This window comes from Kogia breviceps, chromosome 3, assembly GCF_026419965.1.
Source record: "Kogia breviceps isolate mKogBre1 chromosome 3, mKogBre1 haplotype 1, whole genome shotgun sequence".
Lineage (NCBI taxonomy): Eukaryota > Metazoa > Chordata > Mammalia > Artiodactyla > Physeteridae > Kogia > Kogia breviceps.
This window is the reverse complement of record NC_081312.1, coordinates 40,712,237-40,735,255: the sequence shown is the minus strand read 5'-3', so window position 1 is coordinate 40,735,255 and position 23,019 is coordinate 40,712,237. Positions and strand designations below refer to the sequence as shown.

General features: G+C 35.7%; 1 protein-coding gene across 4 annotated transcripts in view; it reads left to right on the top strand.

Moving 5' to 3' along the window:
- The window catches only part of MNAT1 (MNAT1 component of CDK activating kinase), a 228,101-nt gene that overhangs the window by 54,604 nt on the left and 150,478 nt on the right, over positions 1-23,019 (top strand). For all 4 annotated transcript variants that reach the window (XM_059059688.2, XM_067028386.1, XM_067028384.1 and 1 more), the window contains 3 exons: positions 2,064-2,137; positions 12,357-12,460; positions 21,679-21,819. In XM_059059688.2, the coding sequence (XP_058915671.1) occupies positions 2,064-2,137; positions 12,357-12,460; positions 21,679-21,819 (319 nt within the window). The remainder of the gene's footprint in view (positions 1-2,063; positions 2,138-12,356; positions 12,461-21,678; positions 21,820-23,019) is intronic.

Genomic DNA, 23,019 nt, shown 5'->3' with positions numbered 1-23,019 from the left:
CCACCAGGGAAGTCCCTAATTATCTAATCTTTGTTAGAGAAGTGTAAATCTTTTTTATTAAAAAATGTAGGGCTTCCCTGGTGGAGCAGTGGTTGAGAATCTGCCTGCCAATGCAGGGGACATGGGTTTGAGCCCTGGTCTGGGAAGATCCCACATGCCGCGGAACAGCTGGGCCTGTGAGCCACAATTACTGAGCCTGTGCATCTGGAGCTTGTGTACTGCAACAAGAGAGGCTGTGTAGTGAGAGGCCCGCATGCCATGATGAAGAGTGGCCCCTGCTTGCCACAACTAGAGAAAGCCCTCTCACAGAAATGAAGACCCAACACAGCCATAAATAAATTAAAAAAAAATTTAGATTTTCATTAAAAAAAAATTAAAAAAAATATTTTTGGCCACTTCATGTGGCTTGCAGGATCTCAGTTCCCTACCAGGGATGGAACCTGGACCACACTAGTGAAAGCCCAGAATCCTAACTACTAGGCCATCGGGGAACTCCCAGAGAAGAGTAAATCCTCCAAATTGCTGGCTTCACAATTTATTTGCTTTATTTATTCTGTAATTTAATTAGTAAATATATACTGAGTACCTACTCTGTTCGAACAGTGTTATACATATTAGGCCCTCGAAAGGCTTACAGTACAGTAGCTTGGATAGCATAGACATAGACAGTAAAACAGGCAAACAAAACAAATATGTGATTATACATTGAGAAAAATGCTATGAAGTTAGGGACTGAATGTTGTTGTGAGTCAGTGATGTAGGGTGAGGCCTGAGGAGGTAACATTTAAGTTGAGATTGAAAGCTATTAGAGAAAAATCAGCATTAGCTACAATTTATTTTGATAGATCTTTGTGTGTACATAAATATTTCTAATATTCTTTTTCACTTATGATTTAGTTTTTTACTCTTTGTTAATAGTTTTGGATTTCATTTTTATGTACTTTTGTTATAAGCCACTTTATTGTTTTTTATTATTTATTTTTTTGTTCTTTTTTAAAAAACATCTTTATTGGAGTATAATTGCTTTACAATGGTATGTTAGTTTTATTGTTTTTTAGGTTTAAAGAATTAATATCTATGTAGGTGGTCTACATTTCAACCTTGGTCACCAGTGTTTTAGCGGCATCTTTCTAGGTACTTTACTAGATAAAGTGTTACTTTATCAATACCCCAAGCTACTCTTTTAGTTTTGGATTGCTTATGGGAGATGGTCTCTCTTAGATTCTTATCTTTTTCATTAAGCCCTCTCGTTTCCTAATTCTTCACAGGCACACTTATAATATTTATAGATTTTCTTGATCTAGCATCCTTTAGACTGTAACTGTCATAAAAAACAGGCAGGTGTCTTTTTATTTATTTTTTAGAGAAATATTTTATTTGTTTATTTTATTTTTAAAAATTTATTTATTTATTTATTTTTGGCTGTGTTGGGTCTTTGTTGCTGCACTTGGGCTTCCTCTAGTTGCAGCAAGTGGGGATTACTCTTCTTTGTGGTGCACGGGCTTCTCATTGCAGTGGCTTCCCTTGTTGCAGAGCATGGGCTCATGGGCTCAGTAGTTGTGGTGCATGGGCTCAGTTGCTCCGCGGCATGTGGGATCTTCCTGGAGCAGGGATTGAACCCGTGTCCCCTGAACTCGCAGGTGGCTTCTTAACCACTTTGCCACCAGCGAAGTCCCAGGAAGGTGTCTTTTTAATTAATTTTAGCTTTCTGGAAATTAGTGACTCTATTTATTAGAAGTAAACAATATCATAATTCCAATGATAGACCTTGTTTAAGCTCATTTCCCATTTCTTCAGTGTCCTAATTTCTTTATTTTTCCCTTAAGTCTTAGGATTTTACATGTTGTATCATTCTCTCCTGATTCTACTCCTTCTCTGTAGTCATAAGAATTTAAGAACAACATTCTTGCTGTAGTTACAAACCTGGTGTCAAGAAAACTGTTTTACGCCATAAGCAGTCTTTTTTTATGTATCATGTGTGAATTAGTAAGAACAAACAAACCAGTTTGTTAATATTGAAAGCAAATGATATGGAATATATTCATTTTTTTCTTCTCTTAAAGATACAATAAAAGGGAAGAAGACTTTCCTAGTCTAAGAGAATATAATGATTTCCTGGAAGAAGTGGAAGAAATTGGTATGTTTTTTGTTTTTTTTTAAAATTACCTTTATTCAAGTCAATTTCTGTGTGTGTGCATGCGTGTGTGTGTGTGTGTGTGTGTGCGTGTGTGTGGTACGCGGGCCTCTCACTGTTGTGGCCTCTCCCGTTGCGGAGCACAGGCTCAGCGGCCATGGCTCACGGGCCCAGCCGCTCCACGGCATGTGGGATCTTCCCGGACCGGGGCACCACTGCGCCACCAGGGAAGCCCTGGTATGTTTTTAATGCTTGTACTTTTGGTGTGCTAACCTGTATGCTTTTATCTTTTAGATGCCTAGGAGAACATCTCCTATAAAAGTCTCTGACAGGTTTTGTTGTGGTAGCTGATGTTTACCTAATTATTTTGCATTGCACTTAAAGGACATACTTAAGTAATAAATGTTTTGTCTTAGGAAAAATATGACGAATAGAGGTACTACTACTTTATAGCTGGGAAGGAAGGCTGTATGTGTATATATCATCTATACATTGATGATGTATTAGAGTAAACAAGAAAAACATATTCAGTTTTTTAAGAAATAGGATTTCCATGAACTGTATGGTGACTAAAGCCATATGTTGTTTATCATCATTTATGCTTCTGTGCATGCAGTAATTTGAAAATACTTTGAAGCAGTTGACTGTTGAAGTGGCATTCTATTATTCAATGTTATTCTAGAATCTGAAGTTAGAGTAATCTTAGTGCTTATTCTGTCTATTGTGATTAGTCAAAAAGAAGCTTTCATCAAAAGAAAGTATTGTTTCTGTTTTTTTAATAAGACTTCACAGATGTTAAAAAGTCTGAATTTGTTATACATCAATTAAAATAATTAATGTTGTTTTTTAAAAACTTGCCATAATATTACTCACCATAGGTTTGGAAATAATACAAAAATTAGAGACTATGAAAATTAGTACAAGACTAAGAGAATTAAACAGTTATCTTTTTATTCTTCTCTCAAACCTGTTAGCAAAGCTATACTCACATTATTTCATATTTAAAATATGATTATAATAAAGTTTATCATTCTTTAAAATATTTATATATGGTAAATATTTAGAAAATTCAAATTCCTGAGGAATGGAGTATTCTAGTTCCTTTAATTTCTTTATTAACTAAGAAAACCCGGAAAATCTGTTGTTTCACCTGTTATTGAAACTTTTCTAAAATATCTAAGTTCATTTATTATATCATAGCAAGTAGCATGTACAGACATAATTTAGGCTTTTTCTGGGATCTTTTAGTGCCTTGGAGCCATTGCTTTTTAATTCTAATTGTATTCATTGTATTTTGTGTGTAGTCTTAGCAACCGTGAATGGCTATGAACTTTAGCTGAAAAGATGGTAGAATTGGGAGTGCTAAGAAAAAGTAGAAAAGTTAGGATATAGACTGAGAAGATAAACTGAAAACAAATCTGCAAGAATGGGCAAGTGTGCAGGTATGTAGAAATCTGACTAAGATATTTGGTTTAGTACAGGCAGTTGGACACCAAGCAGGAAGACACTCAGCTTACATTTATTCTGAAGGCCGTGTTGTTATTCAAAGGTCTGGTCAGGCGATAAAGGGAAAGGAGATTATAGATGTCACAGAGCAAGTTGAATACATGGTCACAAGTCCAAGCAAGTAAATAGGATAATTAAAAGAAACTGATGGACCAAGAAGGTGGGGAAGGTGGGATCTTGATTCTGGAACAAGGTTTTAGTTGAGCCATGATTTTAAGAAATACATGTTTTTTGCTATGAAGTTTGAAGATATGAACAACCTGAGGGCCCACAGGTAAAACCATGTCCAGAAGTGGGAGCTAGGATTGACAGGTAAGAGCAAGTCCAGATATTAGGGCTTACAATATGCCATTTTTTCTTACCAGATAAAGAAGCTGGCTCTGAGCATTTAATCTGAAAGTGATTCTGCTATTATGTATTGATATATTCACGAAGGACTATCTTTAGTTGCATTATGTTGATGCTCTCTTAACAAAACTCCGCTTAATTGACTCATTGGAGTAACTGATATTTCCCAGTCCTTCTGTAATATGTACTGACTGATGATCGAAGCGTAATGAATACATGATGAATCTTGTCCATTATACCTCTGTACTTCTCTCACCAGTTCAGTTATATATCAAGTTGGTTGTACTGGTAACCAAACCTCCTTATGCCAGTTGTACTTGTTATTGTAATTAAGTAATTTAATTAAGTAGTTTATAAGATTGGGAAAAATTACAAACCTCTAGAAGGATTCTAGTTCTCAGGTCCTTGGTCCATTTTAAAAAGATGGAAACTGAGCAGTATAAATGACAGGTATGGTTTATACAAGAAGGAAGCACAATTCCCATTAAAAACTGTACCTTGACTGTGTGTTGTTACATTAGAGAATGACTATACACTTACTGCTTATGCTTTAAGTTAAAGTGTTTAAGGAGAGTGTATGTATGTTTCCCTTCTTTAACAGACTTTTCTAAGTAATCAACTACTGATCCTGATCATGTTGGACAAAGAGCAGTTCTGCTGCATTTGAAAATATTGATGAAGTTTGGGACCTCGCTTCATGGACTTATAGTTTATTTTCTGAACTTTAGCTCCATTTAGCAAGCAGTAATTGTTCTATGTGAACTATTTACTTGCTGAAGATATATGATCTTTGTGTTCAGTAAGTTCATACTCTAAAGGGGGAGATAATTATGTAATTATAACTTAATGTGAAAGCAGTGTAGGCATTTTATAAAGTGTTTCAGGAATATAGATAGCAAAACAGTTAATTCAGCATTAGGAAAGAGAGGTAAAGTTTGAACACATTGGAGTTCGATCTTAAAAGATGAATAGTAGTTTACCAGGTAGAAAGAGGATGGAAGAACATTTATAGCAAAAGACAAAGTCACAGAGATATAAAGGTGTTGAGCATGTTGAGTAATGTAGCAGGTAATCTGTTATAGGTAGGTAGACATGGGGAATGACTAGAAATGAGGTTTGAAAAACAGATAGGACCTGGGTTATGAGGGCTTTGTAAGCTAGACTGTAAGGGTAAGGTTTTATTCTGTGGCCAGTAGACAGCCAGGCGAATACTGTGGTAGTGATGAGGAATACTGACAAGAGATACTCAAGGCTGGGAAACCATTTTTTAGGGGCTGTAACAGCAATTTGGGTGAGAGATAATGAGTGCTTAGAGTAGGTAGTAACTGAGGGAGGTAGATAAAAGGGATGTTTTAGAACTAGAATATTCGAGTGACTAATTTCGTGTAGGAAGTGGGATTAGAAAGAGCAGGCAAGGATGAATTGCAGTATTCTGTCCTAGAGCAGTTGCTGGTGTTAATCTAGAAAATAAAAGTGGGAGAACTGGCATTATTTTTATTTTCCATTGTTTTGTTTTGTTGGGTAGAGAGTGTGGAAATGAGGGAAAGACCAGTTTTAGCCCTCTTAAATTTTATTAGGGTGTGACTGCACCACTTAGTTATGTGTCATTGTTCTGATTGTTATGGTATAAATAAAACTTTCTCTTTTTTTTTAAACTTCCTTTTAAAATCTTGTTTCAGTACTTGTTTACTTTGTGTCTTATTCCTGCTTTTAAAGGTGATTAGTTGGATGTTTGTGGTATCTGTATTGGCTATCTCTGTGTTAATCAAAAGTATAATTTTCACAACTCTTGAGACAGGCATTTTGATCACTGTTTTGCATATGGAGAGGGGGCACAGAGAGTTTAAGTATTGTGCTGAAGATCACATTGCTAGTAAATAATGGAGCCAGATTTTGAACATGGGTTTTCCTCTCTCAGAGCCCATGAAAGTGCTTAGTAGTCTCAGAGAATAGTTAGTAGTCTGAGTCTGGAACATGGGATGCAGATTGGTAGAATAGTGGGAGATGAGAGAAAAAAGTAGGTTGGAGCTATATTTTGAAGGATCTTAAAGAAGTTTGGAAGGAAGGAAGGAAGGAAGGTAGGAGGGTGATACTGAAGATTCTTGGTTAGACTGAAAGAAACAGAGTTGGTAGGGTGGCTAAGGACTCAGTGTTTGAGGATTTATAAATTGGGGATTGGTCATTTTGTTATGTAAATTTCATTATGAATCCTTTGAATATCATGAATATAAAAATTTTAAAGTATTAGAATTTTGAATAATGGCATAAAAATTACAGTAGAGGGGACACACATGCAGATGAACTTTCTTATAGCATTAATAATAGGCTCTTTTCTGTGGTTATGACAATCTAAACATAAAAATTCTTGTTCCTTTTGGCCTCAGGGATTATCTCAAAGATTTGTCCTTAGTTTCATAATAAACATTCTTTTGGTTCAGGGTATGCTTATTTTAAAAGAGTGAGAAAGTCCTAAGGGCTTTAATTATAAATTCTGGATGTCAAAAAGACTTCAAAATTGTACTCAAATAACATTAAATCTTTCAGAAAATACAATAGGTTTTTTGTTGGCTTTCAATACTTGACTAAAGGCAGGTCAACCTCTGAGCTAAACCAGTAACCAGATAGATAAAGGGCCAAATGATAGTTATGGAAAATTGTTCCTTTTTCTTCAAGGCTATTACACCAGCCTGATTCATTGTGGCATGAATGAGACTTGCTTCTTCTGAAAATTTTTCAAAATTGTAATCCACTTTTATGTTTTTTTCCTTTTTTTAAAGGAAGAGATTTGTATTACTTATGATTATGATTTGTATCTATTATATTGCTATTACCTTTGCTTTTTCAATTAAAAAATGAAGTAAATTAGTTACTTTAGTTTCATTAGAATTCATCGTAAAGTTTTTAATAAGCATAAAAGAAAGAAATTGTCTATAAACAGACAGTTTTCACTTAGAATTTAACTTTACTGTTTCTAGGTTCTATTTAATGGGAAGTTTAAATTAGTACATTGTCTAGCTTACTGATAAATTGTAATATTTTTTTCTTAAACTGCCGTAAACATTCTAGTAGAGTTCAACGTAGGATATCAACTTGATTACTTTTACTTGTCAGTAGATTCATACCATAAGAAACATAGATTATTTTTTCTTGTAGTTTCTCATCTGCTTACTTTGCCATTCTGTATAATTCAGTTCTGTAATTATAAAGCTCATTTAAATTAAATCTATATTTATAAAGATAATTATAAATATTAGCATTGATTTATTTTTTATTTTAGTTTCTTATTGAGTTATGATTAACATGCAATATTGTCTTAGTTTCAGGTGTACAACATAGTGATTCATTAATTTTATGCATTATGAAATGATCACCGCAGTAAGACCAGTTCTCATCCATCACTATAGAAAGTAGTTACAGTATTATTGACTATATTCCCTATGTACGTTACATCCCTGTGACTTATGACTTACTTTAAGCAGGCAGTTTTTACCTCTTAATCAGCTTTACCTATTTCGTCCATTCCCTCACCCCCAGCATTGGTTTATTTATTTTTTTCCTCTTGTAATAATTCAACAAGCATTTCTTGAGCTCTTACCAGATGAGAAGTTCCTGTTGTTTTTTAAATAGACTTTATTTTCTAGAGCAGTTTTAGATTCACAGCAAAATTAAATGTAACGTACAGAGAGTTCCTGTATACCCCTTGTGCCACACATGCACAGATCTCCCTCACTATCAACATACCCCACCAGAGTGGTAAATTTGTTACAGTCAATGAACCTACATTGACATATCGTTATCTCCTAAGTCCATAGTTTACATTAGGGTTTACTCTTGGTGTTGTACATTTTATGGGTTTGGATAACTGTATAATGGCATGTATCCACCATCATAGTATTGTACAGAATAGTTTTGCTACCCAGAAATTCCTCTTGTGTTCTGCCTGTTTGTCCCTCCTTCCCCCGAATCCCTGGCAACCACTGATCGTTTTACTGTCTCCGTATTTTTGCCTTTTCCATAGTGTCATATAGTTGGAATTGTACAGTATGTAGCCTTATCAGATTGTTTTCTTTCTCATAGTAATATGCATTTAAGGTTCCTCCATGCCTTTTCATGGTTTTATAGTTTATTATTATTACTGTTATTATTTGGTGCTGAATAATATCCCATTGTCTGGTTATATTATAGTTTATCTTTTCAAACTACTGAAGGACATCTTGATTGCTTCCATGTTTACATGTTTATGAATAAAGCTGCTGTAAACATTCGTATGCAGGCTTTTGTGTGGACATGGTTTTTAACTCATTTTGATAAATACCAAGGAGGGCAGTTGCTGGACTGTATGATAAGAGTATCTTTCGTTTTGTAAGAAACTGTCAGACTGTTTTCCAAAGCGCTGTGCCATTTTGCATTCCCACTTCAGTGTATGAGTGTTCCTCTTGCTCCACATCCTTGCCAGCATTTGGTGTTGTCATGTGTTGGTTTTTGCCCATTCTAATGGGTGTATAGTGAAAGTTTTTTATTTAAGTGCTAGGAGTGATAAAGCTGAATCAGTCCTAGAATCTGCCCTCAAGGACCACTCTATTAGGTCAAATAGGTAGGTACATTGAAAAGAATTATACAGGGTAGAAAGTGGATAAATACCACCAGAATGATATGAGGTAATCTGTTGTGAGCATTCAGGGGTGGAGAGATGTAGGGGATTTCTAACTGCAAAGTGAGTTATAGCATTCAGGGATGGAGGATGGAGAGGATTTGCACCTGCAAAGTGAGTTATGAGGAAGAACTGCTGATTAAGCTGGATATAGAAGGGTCGCCAGATACAGATATTCACAGTTGTTCTGGGTTGAGGCTGGTACTAAGATGGGCCCTGTAGGAGCAGTTTGCTCACAGATATGGAAATAGGAAAGTGTGGCCTGTACAGATGCAGAGAAATAGCTGAACTGGGCTAGCAGTGGTCTTCAGGCATAGAGAGAAGCAATAAAACTAGCATTGTAGACAAAAGTTCATGCTTTGGAACACAACATTGTGAATCAACTATACTCCAATAGAAATTTAAAAGAAAGGTTCAGGCTTTGGAATAAGCCTAGGTTAAAATCCAGGTTCCAACATTTACTATACCTTGGACGTAGTTATTTAATATCTTTAAACCTTATCTGTAAAGTATAAATGACAGTAGTACCTCACATATCTCATAAGATTATCAGGAAGATTAAGTGATATAATTAGGTCAAATGCTAGACGTAGTGCCTATCATATGTGTTTTATAGATCTTTGAGATGTTTCATAGATACACATGTGTGTGCCCAGGTACACATGCTATAGAGTATAATGTTCAAGCAGAGGTTTTTTTTTTTTTAATTGAGGTATAGTTGTTTTACATCAAGCACAGTTTTGAGAAGGAGATCACTTCAAGAAAACAAACGAAGGAAGACTGCTTTGGTTGGATTGCTCAATCTCTCTTTCCCTTGGTTCTTGAAGAGGCTCTGAGGAATCTGCAAAACTCTCAAAGCAGAGAGGGAAAAGTAATGTTAGAGTTAAGACTGGATTTTTTTCAAGGCATTGTGAATGGAGAAGTGATGATACAGAGATTATAGAAAATATGATGAAGTGAAAGTAAAGAATGCTGTGTATGTGTATACATATCATGTAAAGTAGAAAGAGATTTTTATATGAGCTGTGAATAATTTTTCCACATTTATAAGAGAAGGAAGTTATTTCTAGTTAGGGGAACCGGGGAGAACTTCATGGAAAAGATAATATTTGGGTAGACATTTGAAGATTGGGTGTATTTTCAAAAATAAGAAAGGGGGATCAGGCATTCTGGGCAATGGTATGATCAAAGGAACTGGAGCAGGAAATGTGGGGAACATTTGGGAAATGCACACCTGTCTAGTTTTAAGATAGGTCTTTATTGAGGGGAGATAAAAGTAGTTATAGCCAAATTAGGAAGGGCTCTGAATTCTAAAAGTGTTTGATTATTATTTTTTTTCCTAGTAAAAGGGGGAAGGCAGACGGGATGAGAGAGGACTATAGGATGGTGGAGGTGGAAGGTGATTTGAGGTGTGCTTCAGAAATATTAGTCTGGCAGCATTGTATACTATGGATGGGGTTAGGGAATAGGGAAAGATGCAAAGATTCTGGAGACAGGAAGTTAAGTCAGAGATTAAATTATCCAGGGAGAAATAAGATCCTGACTTGGAGTACTGGCAGGGTACATTGAAAATAAGGGCAGTTTTAAAGAGATTTGGGTGGTAGAATCTGTAGTATTTTGCAGCTTGTGCTTATGGAGTGCACAGGACAGTGGGTCACATGAATGAGATGTTAAATCCTGGTGTCTTAGCATGATAGTCATATCATTAAGAGGTAGAGAATTTACAAGGAGGAGTAAATTTGGAGATGTTTATGTGCTGGGTTTTCTAAATTGTATTTTGAGATGGTATCAGCTTTTCCTGGCATTTCTTTGCTTGAAACTATGGCAAGTTATGAGATTACCCAAGGGACATGGAGGGAGGAAAGAGGGCAAAAGTCAGAATCATTCAGTGTACCTAGAGAGCAAGATGAGGCAGAGATGGAAACTAGAATGGGTAGTTGGAGTAGTAGGAAGAAGATCAGGAGAACATATTAACAAATTAGTCACGGGAGGGACGTGCTGAGGAAAAAAAAAGTGATCAAAATTGTTAAGTGGGCATAGATGTTGAGGGTGGTAGAGGTTGTGAAACATTTTTGTATTTGGTGGCTCACTGGATGGCTGTTAAATACAAGGAGTAAATTGTGAGTGGTTGGCAAGGATAGTGGAATCAGAACGGATCACAGTTGCCTTTCTGAGGGCTGTTGCTAGTTTGGAGCTTCTTTCTCTTACTATTTTGTGTTGGGGCCAAAGTGTGATTTATAGGGAATGCCATATGTTGCATCCTAGACAGATTCCCTGGCTTACCACCATTATTATTTTCTTTTCTACTTTGTGATACAAAGGCTGGAGCAATAGCTAGAGGGCTGTTGTTTCTCATTTTCTCTCATTTCTCCCAGAGTTTTAAAATTGCATGTAATAGAATTGAGAATTGCTTCTTTTTTTTCTACATACTTAAATAAGTCTGGATTTTCAACAATGATTATGATAAATTGATGTTCTGAAATAAGTTGGTCCTTTGAAGAGATAAAAATTAAATTATGGATCAGATTGGTCTTTTGAGTATGTTTAATGGCCTTACTCAACAAAACAGATAACCCTCTGCTGGGCTTCCAATATTACTTTTCAACTCTTACAGACCTAATAGAAAAATCTAGGAACTATTTGAGATGGTTGTTAGTTAAATGAAGGAGTGAGATGGGGAAGGAATCTGTAGAAACATGGAGTAAAAGCAGAGTTATTTAGGGTAGATCAAACCTGTTTATAGGTCAAGCTGGAGGAAGCAGTGGTAAGTAATTGGAGAAGGGATAGAAGGGCTAGTAATGGATGCACAAAGATTATGAGGAATCCAAGGGAAGTCTGGATTGAATTATGGAACAGGAGAGACAACGATGATGATCCTTCTTTAGACGGGCTGATACAAACAATGAAAGGGGTAGGGCAGTGGGGCAGTACTTCAAAATATGAATTTATATATACTAAAATAGTTTTGGGTTCAGAGTATTATAATAACCTTTTTATTTACATATGTAAACTTAGAAGGGAGTAAGGCATTTATAATTAAAATTATTTTGAGTTGGAATTATAAAAAAGATTGTTCTAAGTCACTGAAAGCTTATCAGCTATCTGAACATATCTCAGTGGCTTCTCTTACTAGATTATTTCAGTCTTAAGTTTTGGTGCCAGATTTTCCTTTACCTTCCCTGTTAAGTTTCGACTCATGTATTTAATACTTTCCCAAATCTAGACTATATGGTAAATGATTCAAGCTTGTGTCTAGCCATGTTGAGGATCAGAATAAAACCTGTTCTAGTTTGATCATATTTTTTTTATTCCTTTGGATAATGTTTCTGGCGCATAGATTCTTTTCAGTATTGATTCTGACCAGTATAGTAGATCCCAGACTTACTCTTTTTATTTAAAAAATTAAGCAATCTTTTTTATACTTTTAAAGTTAAAATGGGCACTATAAAAATCAAATCCAATGTGATTATGGCAAGCACGTATCATAGTTTTTTTGAGGTGATTCAGATCTTTAGATAGTCTGTGTGATAGTCTGACAGTCTCTCCTTATATTTGGTTCAGAAAACATAGTTGCTGAACTAGAGCTAGTTTCTTAAGCTGTTAAGAATGTCACCCTGATGAATTAAGAAATCACTGTGATGAATATTTGGTTTTTATTATCTTCTCAAGATTTATGTTAAAACTGTATTTCATGTCAGTGTTTCTTTTCTGATGCAGTTTTCAACTTGACCAACAATGTGGATCTGGACAACACCAAAAAGAAAATGGAGATATACCAAAAGGAAAACAAAGATGTCATTCAGAAAAACAAGTTAAAGCTGGTTGGTTGCTAAGTATTTTCTTCTTCTTTTGTATTAGAGATGAATGCTTCCACATGATCCTTTAAAAAGCTATCTTTCTCTAAAACTAGTTATATTTACAAAGACATTAGCTGAAATTAAGGCCAGAAATACTAATATACGTATATAGGCATATAGGTACGAGGCACACATTACTATAGCAAAGACAGTTTTGGTGGCATTGTTAAAATACATCCTATAAAGGAAAAATAATTATAGACATGCAAAGATCTAATTAACTTACAAAATTTAGCTATCATTTCTTCAGTACAACTTGGCTTTCTAGTTTAGGGGGAAAGCAGAGGTAATTGTTTTTGAGGTACTGTATCAGGAATTTGTAGTCATTGGTAAAAATGATATAGATATATTTGGATTACATAGCTTGTATTTTCATCTTATACTTAGAAGGACTTCCTTTTTATAGTCTTTAAGTGTTTCATTTAGGCACTTCTTTCCTGCAATAAAACTGTCAAGGAATTGACATTCTATTCTGTTCATATCCAGCCTGGCTTCCTTAGAAAGGTGTCTCATTTCTGAAAGCATCAGTGTGCCATAAAAATTACTCTCTTTGCCCAGTAGCCTTCTCTGGGTACATTAGAAGATACATGCAAAATAGGTATGCCCAGGTAACTTGTTGCATTAGCTCTGTTTAAATTAATAAGGTTGTTCTTTTCAAGTGAGTGCTTTTTTCATATATCGTTTTAAGCTAGCAAATAATATTGAGTGTTGAAAGAATAATTTTAGGCTGGTTATATTATTTTAAAGTAGGGATTTCTAATTATCTGAAAACTTTATAATGATAGGTTATTGAATACAGTTGACCCTTGAACAACACAAGTTTGAACTGCGTGGGTCCAGCTAACACCTGGATTATTTTCAATAGTAAATGCTACAGTACCACACTATGCGAGGTTGGTTGAATCCTTGGATGCAGAACTGCAGATACAGAGGGAACCGCTGATAAGGAGGGCAGACTATAAATTATACACGGATTTTCAGTTGTGCGAAGGGTCAGCACCCCTAACCCCCTGTGTTGTACAAGGATCAACTTGTATTTTATGTAATGCATGTTACAGTGACTGCATTTATTCTTCATATTAACGTTTAGCACCTGGATCTATTATAACAAAGGATTTTTGGTCAGTAATTCATTATCATTTATTAATTGGTCATTCTGTGCTGAGCATTCTATCTATTAGTGATACTTACTATCACTATTTGGTGTTGGCATAAATGCAGACATAGGACCATTTTTTAAGATGGTGCAAATTAACATATATCAGTAACTGTGGTATCATTGGGTAGAGACAGTTCTCAAGTGGTCCAAGGAGTGTGGACTATATGACTGATGTCTTTTTGCAAACCTGAGGTAGCAACTTGCCTTTCATGTCTTTGTGAAAGTTGAAGTCTTACTGTTCCAAAAATATCAGAAATGTGTCAAAAAGGAAAAAAAAAAGCAATCTCTTGCATGATTAGGCACATGAAATAACCCATTTCTGACATAGAGGAACTATTACTGAGTTGTCTGCCAACGAGATCTTATTTGTCTCATGGAGCTGGCACCTAGCATCAATTGTGAGCATGGAGAAACTGAATAAAGATGATCTAATCTTGAAATAGAGTCTTAGTGAAGATTAGCTTAATTTTTATCTTCCATTTTCTGGATTCTCATGAGCAACAGAGATTGCTGCATAGAATGTCTATCAATTTAGCAAAAAAAACCCTTTAGTTCAATAAGCATTTGTTGAACGTCTGCTAAACACATAGTATACAAAGATGAATAAGAACCCTGGTTCTGTAGGGACCAGGTAATTTCAGTACAATGACATAGGTACATGGAGAGTTCTGTGTGCTTGCTATTATGGGAATACAGAAGAGGGATACCTAATCTATTCTAGGAAGATTGGGAAAGGCATTCCAGGTGAGATAATGCCTGAATGGAGCTTTGAAGGACAAGTAGAAGTTACCAAGTTGTAGAATACGGGAAGGGGGTGGGTTGGGAAGCTGCACAAAGACATTCCAGGCAGAAAGAAATCATGAGCAAGGGCAAGACGGCATGGATAATCACAGAGAGCTCTGAGAATTGTAAGTAGTTCTATATTGCCAAGTTCAATAGAGAGTTGAAACTGAAGTAGAAAGAGCCTAGGTAACATAAGGCCTTATGTATTGTGAAAAGTAATTTGGGCTTATATTGACCAGTTGTTTGTATGTTTTAGCAGGTGAACCTTTTCTTCAAATGAAACCTTACTCTGAATACGTTTGTTGAATCAACAGTGGGAGGACGAATAGGCTTGAATTCCCATCTGCTCAGTCTCTTCTGTAGTGTACCTTAGACATCTTATTAGGGAATTCCCAGGATTCCTTAGAGTAATGTTATAGAAACCTAGCTGTTAATGATTGTCATTGAAGGGTATTAAGCAAAGTGATAATAAAGTTGTCCTTATTAGAATAGATTCATTGCTTTTGTGGAGGTTGAATTTGAGAGGATCAAACCTGGAGTTTAGGAGGCCAAAGGGAGGTTATTGCAGTCTTGTAGGCGAGTTCAGAGGTGACTTAAACAAGGAATGGAGAGGTAGGGATGAATTAGGGAAATGTTTTGAGTTTGAAATAGCAAGTCCTAATGATGGAATAGAAGTGGGATGTAAAGGTAAGGGAGGTTGATTGGGTAAGGTGGTGCCATTAGGGAGAAAACAGAGACCTTCTAGTCTTCCAGCCTCCTTCCCTTCTCCCAGTCCAATACCTTCTTTGTGCCCCCAATGTTTGATTTTTAATGATAGCTGTTTTCCCAGTTATTCAATCAACTAGCTAGCCAACCAATATTTATTGAGGCTTTCTATTTTCAAAATACTTAAATACAGTGAGAAAATTGAGGCTACCAGTTTCTCATTGAGAAAGCCAATAGACTTTGTTGGTCTGAATGTCATTTGGTCTGTAGGCAGGGCAGTATTTGATGCAGGCTTCTCCCTTAATGGTGAAAGTCTACCTTGACTTCTGTGGGGCCACTCCATTCTCTTCATCCTGCTGCTCTCACCTTCCTCTTTCATCCTTTTCAGAGGCTTCTCTTTCCTTTTTGTTTCTTAAACACTTGGATTCCTCTTGATGCTTCTCTTTAAGAGTTAATCCTTTACACTGATTACTCTCTAGTGTTTCTGCAGCCCATTGTTTTCCTCCTGAGCTCCAAGAATTATATGTGATACGTCCATATATCTGTAATTGGTTAATCAACATTTTTTTCTGGATGCATTAAAGGCTTTTGTGATTCAGCATTCCAGAACTGAATTTTTTTTTTCCTTCCAGTTTTATTGAGCTATACATAAATGACATATGGCACTATATAAGTTTAAGGTATACAGCATAATGATTTGACTTATATATTTCATGAAATGATTATCACAACAAGTTTAGTAAACATCCATCATCTCATATAGATACAAAATAAAAGAAAAAAATTTTTCCCTTATGGTGAGAACTCTTAGGATTTACTCTCTTAAGAACTTTCATATATGTAGCAGTGTCTATTATACCATGTTGTACATTGCATCCCTAGCTAATCTTATAACTAGAAGTTAGGTACCTTTTGACTACCTTTATCCAATTCCTCCTCCCGGCTAGCCCCTGCTTCTGGTAATCACTAATCTGATCTCTTTTTCAGTGACTTGTTCGTTCGTTTTTGTAGTATAATTGACCTACAACATTGTTTTAGTTCCTGGTGCACAACATAGTGATTCGATATTTCTATACATTTCAAAATGATCACCATGATAAGTCAAGTTACCATGTTGATTGTATGGTTACCATCATGATACAGATACTGCATTCCTGTTGACTGTATTCTCCCACACTGTATGTTTCATACCTGTGACTTATTTATTTTGTAACTGGAATTTTGTACCTCTTGATCTTCCTCACCTATTTCTCTCATTTCTCATCCCTCCTCCCCTCTGGCAACCACCTGTTTGTTCTCTGTATCTGTGACTCTGTTTCTGTTTTGTTGTTTTTGTTCACTGGTTTTGTTTTTTAGATTCCAAATGTAAGTGAAATCATACAGTATTTGTCTTTCCCTGTCTGACTTATTTAACTTAGCATAATGCCATCTAGGTTAATCCAAATGGCAAGATTTCATTTTTAAAATTTCTGAGTAATATTTGATTGTATATATGTATATATATCTATATATATCTATATCTCACATCTTTTTTTATCCATGCTTCTATTATTGATGGGTACGTAAGGTGCTTCCATTATCTTGGCTATTGTAAATAATGCATACATGAACATTAGGGTGCATATATCTTTTCAAATTAGTGTTTTTATTTTCTTTGGATAAATACCCAGATTTGCTGGACTGTATGGTATTTCTGTTTCTAATTTTTTGAGGAACCTTATTGTTTTCTATAGTGTCTGCACCAATTTACATTCCCACCAAGAGTGCGCTAGGGTCCCCTTTTCTCCACATCCTTGACAGCATTTGTTATTTCTTTTCTTTTTGATTGTAGCCATTCTGACAGGTATGAGATGATATCTCATTGTGGTTTTGATTTGCATTTCCCTGATGATTAGTGATGTTGAGCGTCTTTTCCTGTGCCTTTTGGCCATCTGTATGTCTTCTCTGGAAAAAAGTCTGCTCAGGTTCTTTGCCCATTTTAAAATCAGGTTGTTTGTTTTTTAAAGATTTATTTATTTATTTATTATTGTTTTCTTGGGCTGCGTTGTGCCTTTGTTGCTGCGTGGGCTTTCTCTAGTTGCGGCAAGTGGGGGCTACTTCATTATGGTGCGCGGGCTTCTCATAGCGGTGGCTTCTGTTATTGCAGAGCACAGGATCTAGGCACGTGGGCTTCAGTAGTTGCAGCACATGGGCTCAGTGGTGGTGACTCACAGGCTCTAGAGCACAGCTCAGTAGTTGTGGCGTACAGGCTTAGTTGCTCTGCGCCATGTGGGATCTTCCTGGACCAGGGATTGAACCTGTGTCCCCTGCATTGGCAGGCAGATTCTTAACCACCTCACCACTGGGGAAGTCCCAGGTTGTTTGTTTTTTGATGTTGAGCTCTATGAATTCTTTGTATATTTTGGATATTAACCCCTTATCAGATTTATCGTTTGCTAAGACTGATGTTAAAGAGCATACTTCCAGTGTTTTCTTCTAAGAGTTTTATGGTGTCAGGTCTTACATTTAAGTCTTCAATCCCTTTGGAGTTTAGTTTTGTATATGGTATGAGAAAGTAGTCCAGTTTAATTGTTTTGCATGTAGCTGTCCAGTTTTTGCAAAACCATTTATCGAAGAGGCTGTCTTTTCCTCATTATATATTCTTGCCTCCTTTGTCATAGATTAATTTCCCATATAAGTGTGGGTTTATTTCTGGGCTCTCTATTCTGTTCCACTGATCTTTGTTTTTGTACCAGTACCATATTTTTTTGAAGACTGTGGCTTGGTATTATATTTTGAAATCAGGGAGTGTGATACCTCCAGCTTTGTTCTTCTTTCTCATGATTGTTTTGGCTACTTGGGGTCTTTTGTGTTGCCATACACAAAAAGAATTATTTGTTCTAGTTCTTTGAAAAATGCCATTGGTATTTTGATAGGGATTGCATTGAATCTGTAGATTGCCTTGGGGTAGTATGGCCATTTTAACAATATTAATTCTTCCAACCCATGAGCACAGTGTATCTTTCCATTTGTTTGTCTTGTCTTCAGTTTCTTTTGTCAGTGTATTATAGTGTTCTCTGTAACAGGTCTTTTACCTCCTTAGTTAGATGAATTCCTAGGTATTTTATTCGTTTTGATACAGATATAAATGAGATTAATTTATCTTTCGGAGAGTTTGTTGTTAGTGTATAGAAATGCAACAGATTTCTATATATTAATTTTGTATCCTGAAAGTTTACTGAATTCATTGATGAGTTCTAATAGGTTTTTTGGTGGCATCTTTAGGATTTTCTATATACAGTATCATGCCATCCGTAAACAGTGACAGTTTTTCTTCTTCCTTTCCAATCTGAATTCCTTTTATTTCTTTTTTTGTCTGATTGCTGTGGCTAGGACTTCTGGTACTATGTTAAATAAAAGTGGCAAGAGTGGGCATCCTTGTCTTGTTCCTGATCTCAGAGGAAATGCTTTCAGCTTTTCACTGTTGAGTGTGGTATTAGTCATGGGCTTGTCATATTTGGCCTTTATTATGTTGAATTATGTTCTCTGTGCCCACTTCTTTAGAGTTTTTATCATAAATCGATGTTGAATTTTATCAAAAGACCTTTTTGCATCTATTGAGATGACCATATGCTTTTTATTTTTCAATTTGTAAATGTAGTGTATCACATTGATTGATTTGTGGATGTTTAACCATCCTTGCACCCCTGGGATAAATTCCACATGATTATGTTATATAATCCTTTTAATGTATTGTTGAATTTGGTTTGCTACTATTTTGTTGAGGATTTTTGCATCTATGTTCATCATAATTGAACTTTTTAATCTTCACTCTCCCACCTATTTCTCCTATTACATTCTTTTTTTTTTTTTTTTTTTTTTTTTTTTGCGGTACGTGGGCCTATCACTGGTGTGGCCTCTCCCGCTGAGGAGCACAGGCTCCGGACGCACAGGCTCAGCGACCACGGCTCACGGGCCCAGCCGCTCCGCGGCACGTGGGATCTTCCTGGACCAGGGCACGAACCCGTGTCCCCTGCATCGGCAGGCGGACTCTCAACCACTGAGCCACCAGGGAAGCCCATCCTATTACATTCTTTATCTAAGTGTTCTAGCCATATCTGGTCAGTCTTCATATATTGTTGATAGTCTTTCCTTATCACCTTTCAAACCTGGTTCCTCCTCTGATTATATTATTGTTACCTTACTTAGGGTCCTCATTATTTCTTACTTGAGTTTTTGAAGTATTCTTCTAACTAGTCTTCCTGTCTTCAGTCTTGAACACCATTGATATGTATTCTTCACTGCTTCTAGTCATCTTTCTAAACTCTAATGTCTTCCCAGTTGCCTTAGTATGTGGCATAAATGCATCCCTTAGTATGGTATGGTCGACTTTCCATGATCTGCCATCTGCTTGCCTCTCCAGCTTTATCTAGAGCTTTCCCCAAGTCCCATACTTCATGACTTGGCCATACCAAGCATTCCAGCTTTATTCATGTCTTTGCGCCTTTGTTTTCTCTGCCTAAATGGCTCTTCCACTCCCCAGTGGGGGTAAATACCTACTGTTTGAAGTCTGCTCAAGCTCCATATATTAGTTACCTAGGGCTGTTAAAACAAATTACCAAAAACTGGGTGATTTGTAACAACAAGAATTTGTTCTCTTACAAGAACAGGCTTCTGTAGGCTAGAAGTCTGAAATCAAGGTGTCATCAGGGTCATGGTCTCTCTGAAAGCTCTAGGGAAGAATATTTCTTTGCCTTTTCTAGAACCTTTGGCACCACTCTGATTTCTGCCTCTGTCTTACATGGTCTTCTCCCCATGTGTCTGTGTCAAAATTTCCAGTATGACCTATCTTAACTTGATTACATCTGCAAAGACCCTATTTCCAAATAAGGTCACATTTATAGGTACCAGGGGTTAAAACTTCAACATATATTTTGGGAGCATACATTGAACCCATAACACTCTATACGAAATCTTTTCTAACTCTACCTGTCCTCCATCATTGCAAGGAGAATTTACCACTCTATCAATTCTGTCCCAACTGTACTCTGTGTATACCTCTCTGTCACTTGTCATACTTAGTACTTATATGTCACTGTTTTATCATGAGACTCATCCTTTTCTGCTTATGGACCTATAGTCCAGTAATTCACTTTTCTAGCCCTCATATCTCACCCCCTAACTTTTTACATTTATTCCTAGTAATCCTTCTAAATCAAGTTTGAATTCTCTTTTACACTGGGTACCTGAGTTAGAATAGTAACCTCAATAATAAAGGTTTGTAAAATTATAGGGAGAGATGCTAATAGGACTTAGCAACTGATTTAATTTAAGAGGAATGGGGTTGGGGGAGAGGGGGTAAACAGATAACTTTGAGGTTTCAACTTGAGTTGCCTGAGATGTAGGTGTGTGCTTCGCAGAAATCAGGAATACAGGAGGGTGATCAGCTTTGGAAAACCAAATGCTAAACTTAATTTTGGATATGCTGAGTTTGAATTATAAGTGAAACACTTTTTAATTGGGAATCTTGTTTCTTTGGGGAGTTTAATTTGTGATGTGAAAAAAACCTAATAGTGTTTTAATTATTATTTTACATAAAAATGTACTTTTCTCTGAGGTCTCTGTTAATTCATATATTATGTTAGTGATCCCCAAATGTATTATACGCTCTCCCTCTATTCTGTATTTGTCTTGAGGTGCCATAAATTCTCAATGTTTTGTTGAATTAAAAGAAAAGTATTACATTTTCAATAGCAACAATCAAGGATTTAAAGTAAAGCCATTCAGATTTTACTATATTTCTCATTCAGAAGACTTAAAGAGCAAAGGCTAGGTATAATATTGCTTTTAAGTACGAGTTAGAGTTGGAATAAATTTCAGAACCTGGAAGTATTTAATATTTCTGAGGAACTTCATAAAAGGGAAATGAGTAGGCCTGTAGTTCATTCTCTCTACATATTAACTCTGGATTTTGAATTTTTCCATCTACAAAGAGGACCCTTGAAATTTATATATTGTGTTAGAAAATAACTTCAGCTTTTCATAACTTATCTTAAATGAATGCTATTTGGAACTCAAGCATCAGAAAGAGTTATTTTAACTTGGAAAAAGAAGCTAACTCCTATGATAACTTATCATTATCTTATATATTCTGAAAATTGTTTCTATTAAATAAACCAGTCTTTTATATGGAGTGTTTCAATCAATAGTTCTATATGGAGATTATCTATTTGTTGTTGGGTTTTTTGTTTTATTTTGTTTTTCTTGTTAAATCTCCTAAAATAGACATTATTAAGCAGTTTCTGCAATTCTGCAGCTGGGCTCAGTGTACTTTGTTTAGGAGTTCATTTAGTGGTAGATGTCATTCTCTTTAATAGTAACATGTCCACATGAAATAAAATGAATTCTAGTTCTTTTAAAGTGGAATTGCTGCACTATTAAACAATTAGTGACTAGTGCATTTTATGCTTCCAAGAAAGGAGGTACAGAGTATGGTATGGAGTTGATTTTGGTTACTAAATTTATTCCATGCCATATATCAATGTTTCTGTTTTAGACTCGGGAACAGGAGGAATTGGAAGAAGCTTTAGAAGTAGAACGACAGGAAAATGAACAAAGAAGACTATTTATACAAAAAGAAGAACAACTGCAGCAGATTCTAAAAAGGAAGAATAAGCAGGCTTTTTTAGATGAACTGGTACGTATTAATGTTAATTGTGATAAAAAATCATTTGTCTTCAGGGTTTATCTTTCCTATTTATTATGCTGGGTAATGGTATTTAAATAGCATTTCTATAGTTTGTGCTGGTTTATTCACCTACTGTTCCTTTATTTTTAAAAAAAGTTTGACAATATCCATTTTATTTTCAGATGAGAGAGCAATATTATAACTAACATAAGCCAGTTTACTATTAATAGGTTGTTGATGTGTTTCTGAGCTTACTGACTAAAACATATTGTTTTCAGAGCATTTTTCTCCTGATTAATACTGGTTTTCTAATAACTAGCTCATTTTCAAGTGTTTTGGCTTCATGCTGAAGTTTTAGTGACTCTGGTTACTCTGTGAGAACTATATTTCATATTTTTGCATGAAAAAAATACATTTGAAAGAAATGGTAATATCTTGCAAGTTATTGGTGTTTTCTAGTTATTAGCTCCCCAAGTAGTCAACGTTGTTAGATAATAGCAGTAATTATAACCAAGGTTTATGAAGTGTTTCATAGATTGGAGAATATTATTTGATGCTTATAAACCATTGTGATATTGATGAAATCAAATTAGAAAATCGTCCTTTCCAGTAAAGTCTTTTTACATTCTTCCTTTCCCCTTTCTGGCCCCATAATTAATTTCCATGTGGTGTTAACACACTTAACTCCTCAGTCTACTGGTTGCTATGCTGTTTGTTATTCTATGATCAGGTAAAAGTGTATGTGTATATTTTTCTACTGTGCTTTTGCCCTAAAAGCATTTAAGCCATATAACCAGGAATAAAAAGAGAAAGCAAGATAATTTAAATTAGAAGTAGGTGAGAAAGTAAAGGAAAAGTAAGGGTAAAGACCTTAGTGAGGCTCAGACAGAAAATGCTTATTATAAACTCTATCTACTTTGTATGAATGGAATATAAATTTGGTTCTAAAAATGAGGACAGGGAGTTCCCTGGTGGTCTAGTGGTTAGGATTCGGCACTTTCAGTGCCATGGCCTGGGTTCAGTCCCTGGTTGGGAAATGAGATACTGCAGGCTGCAACGTGTGCCGTTGTGCCAAGAAAGGAAAAAAAATGAGGACAGCAGTGTATAATATAGAATATGTTTTTTTTCCTTAGTAACTTCCATTAATTTTTCTTTTTAATATTGGTTGCACTGGGTCTTAGTTGCGGCAGGTGGGCTCCTTAGTTGCGT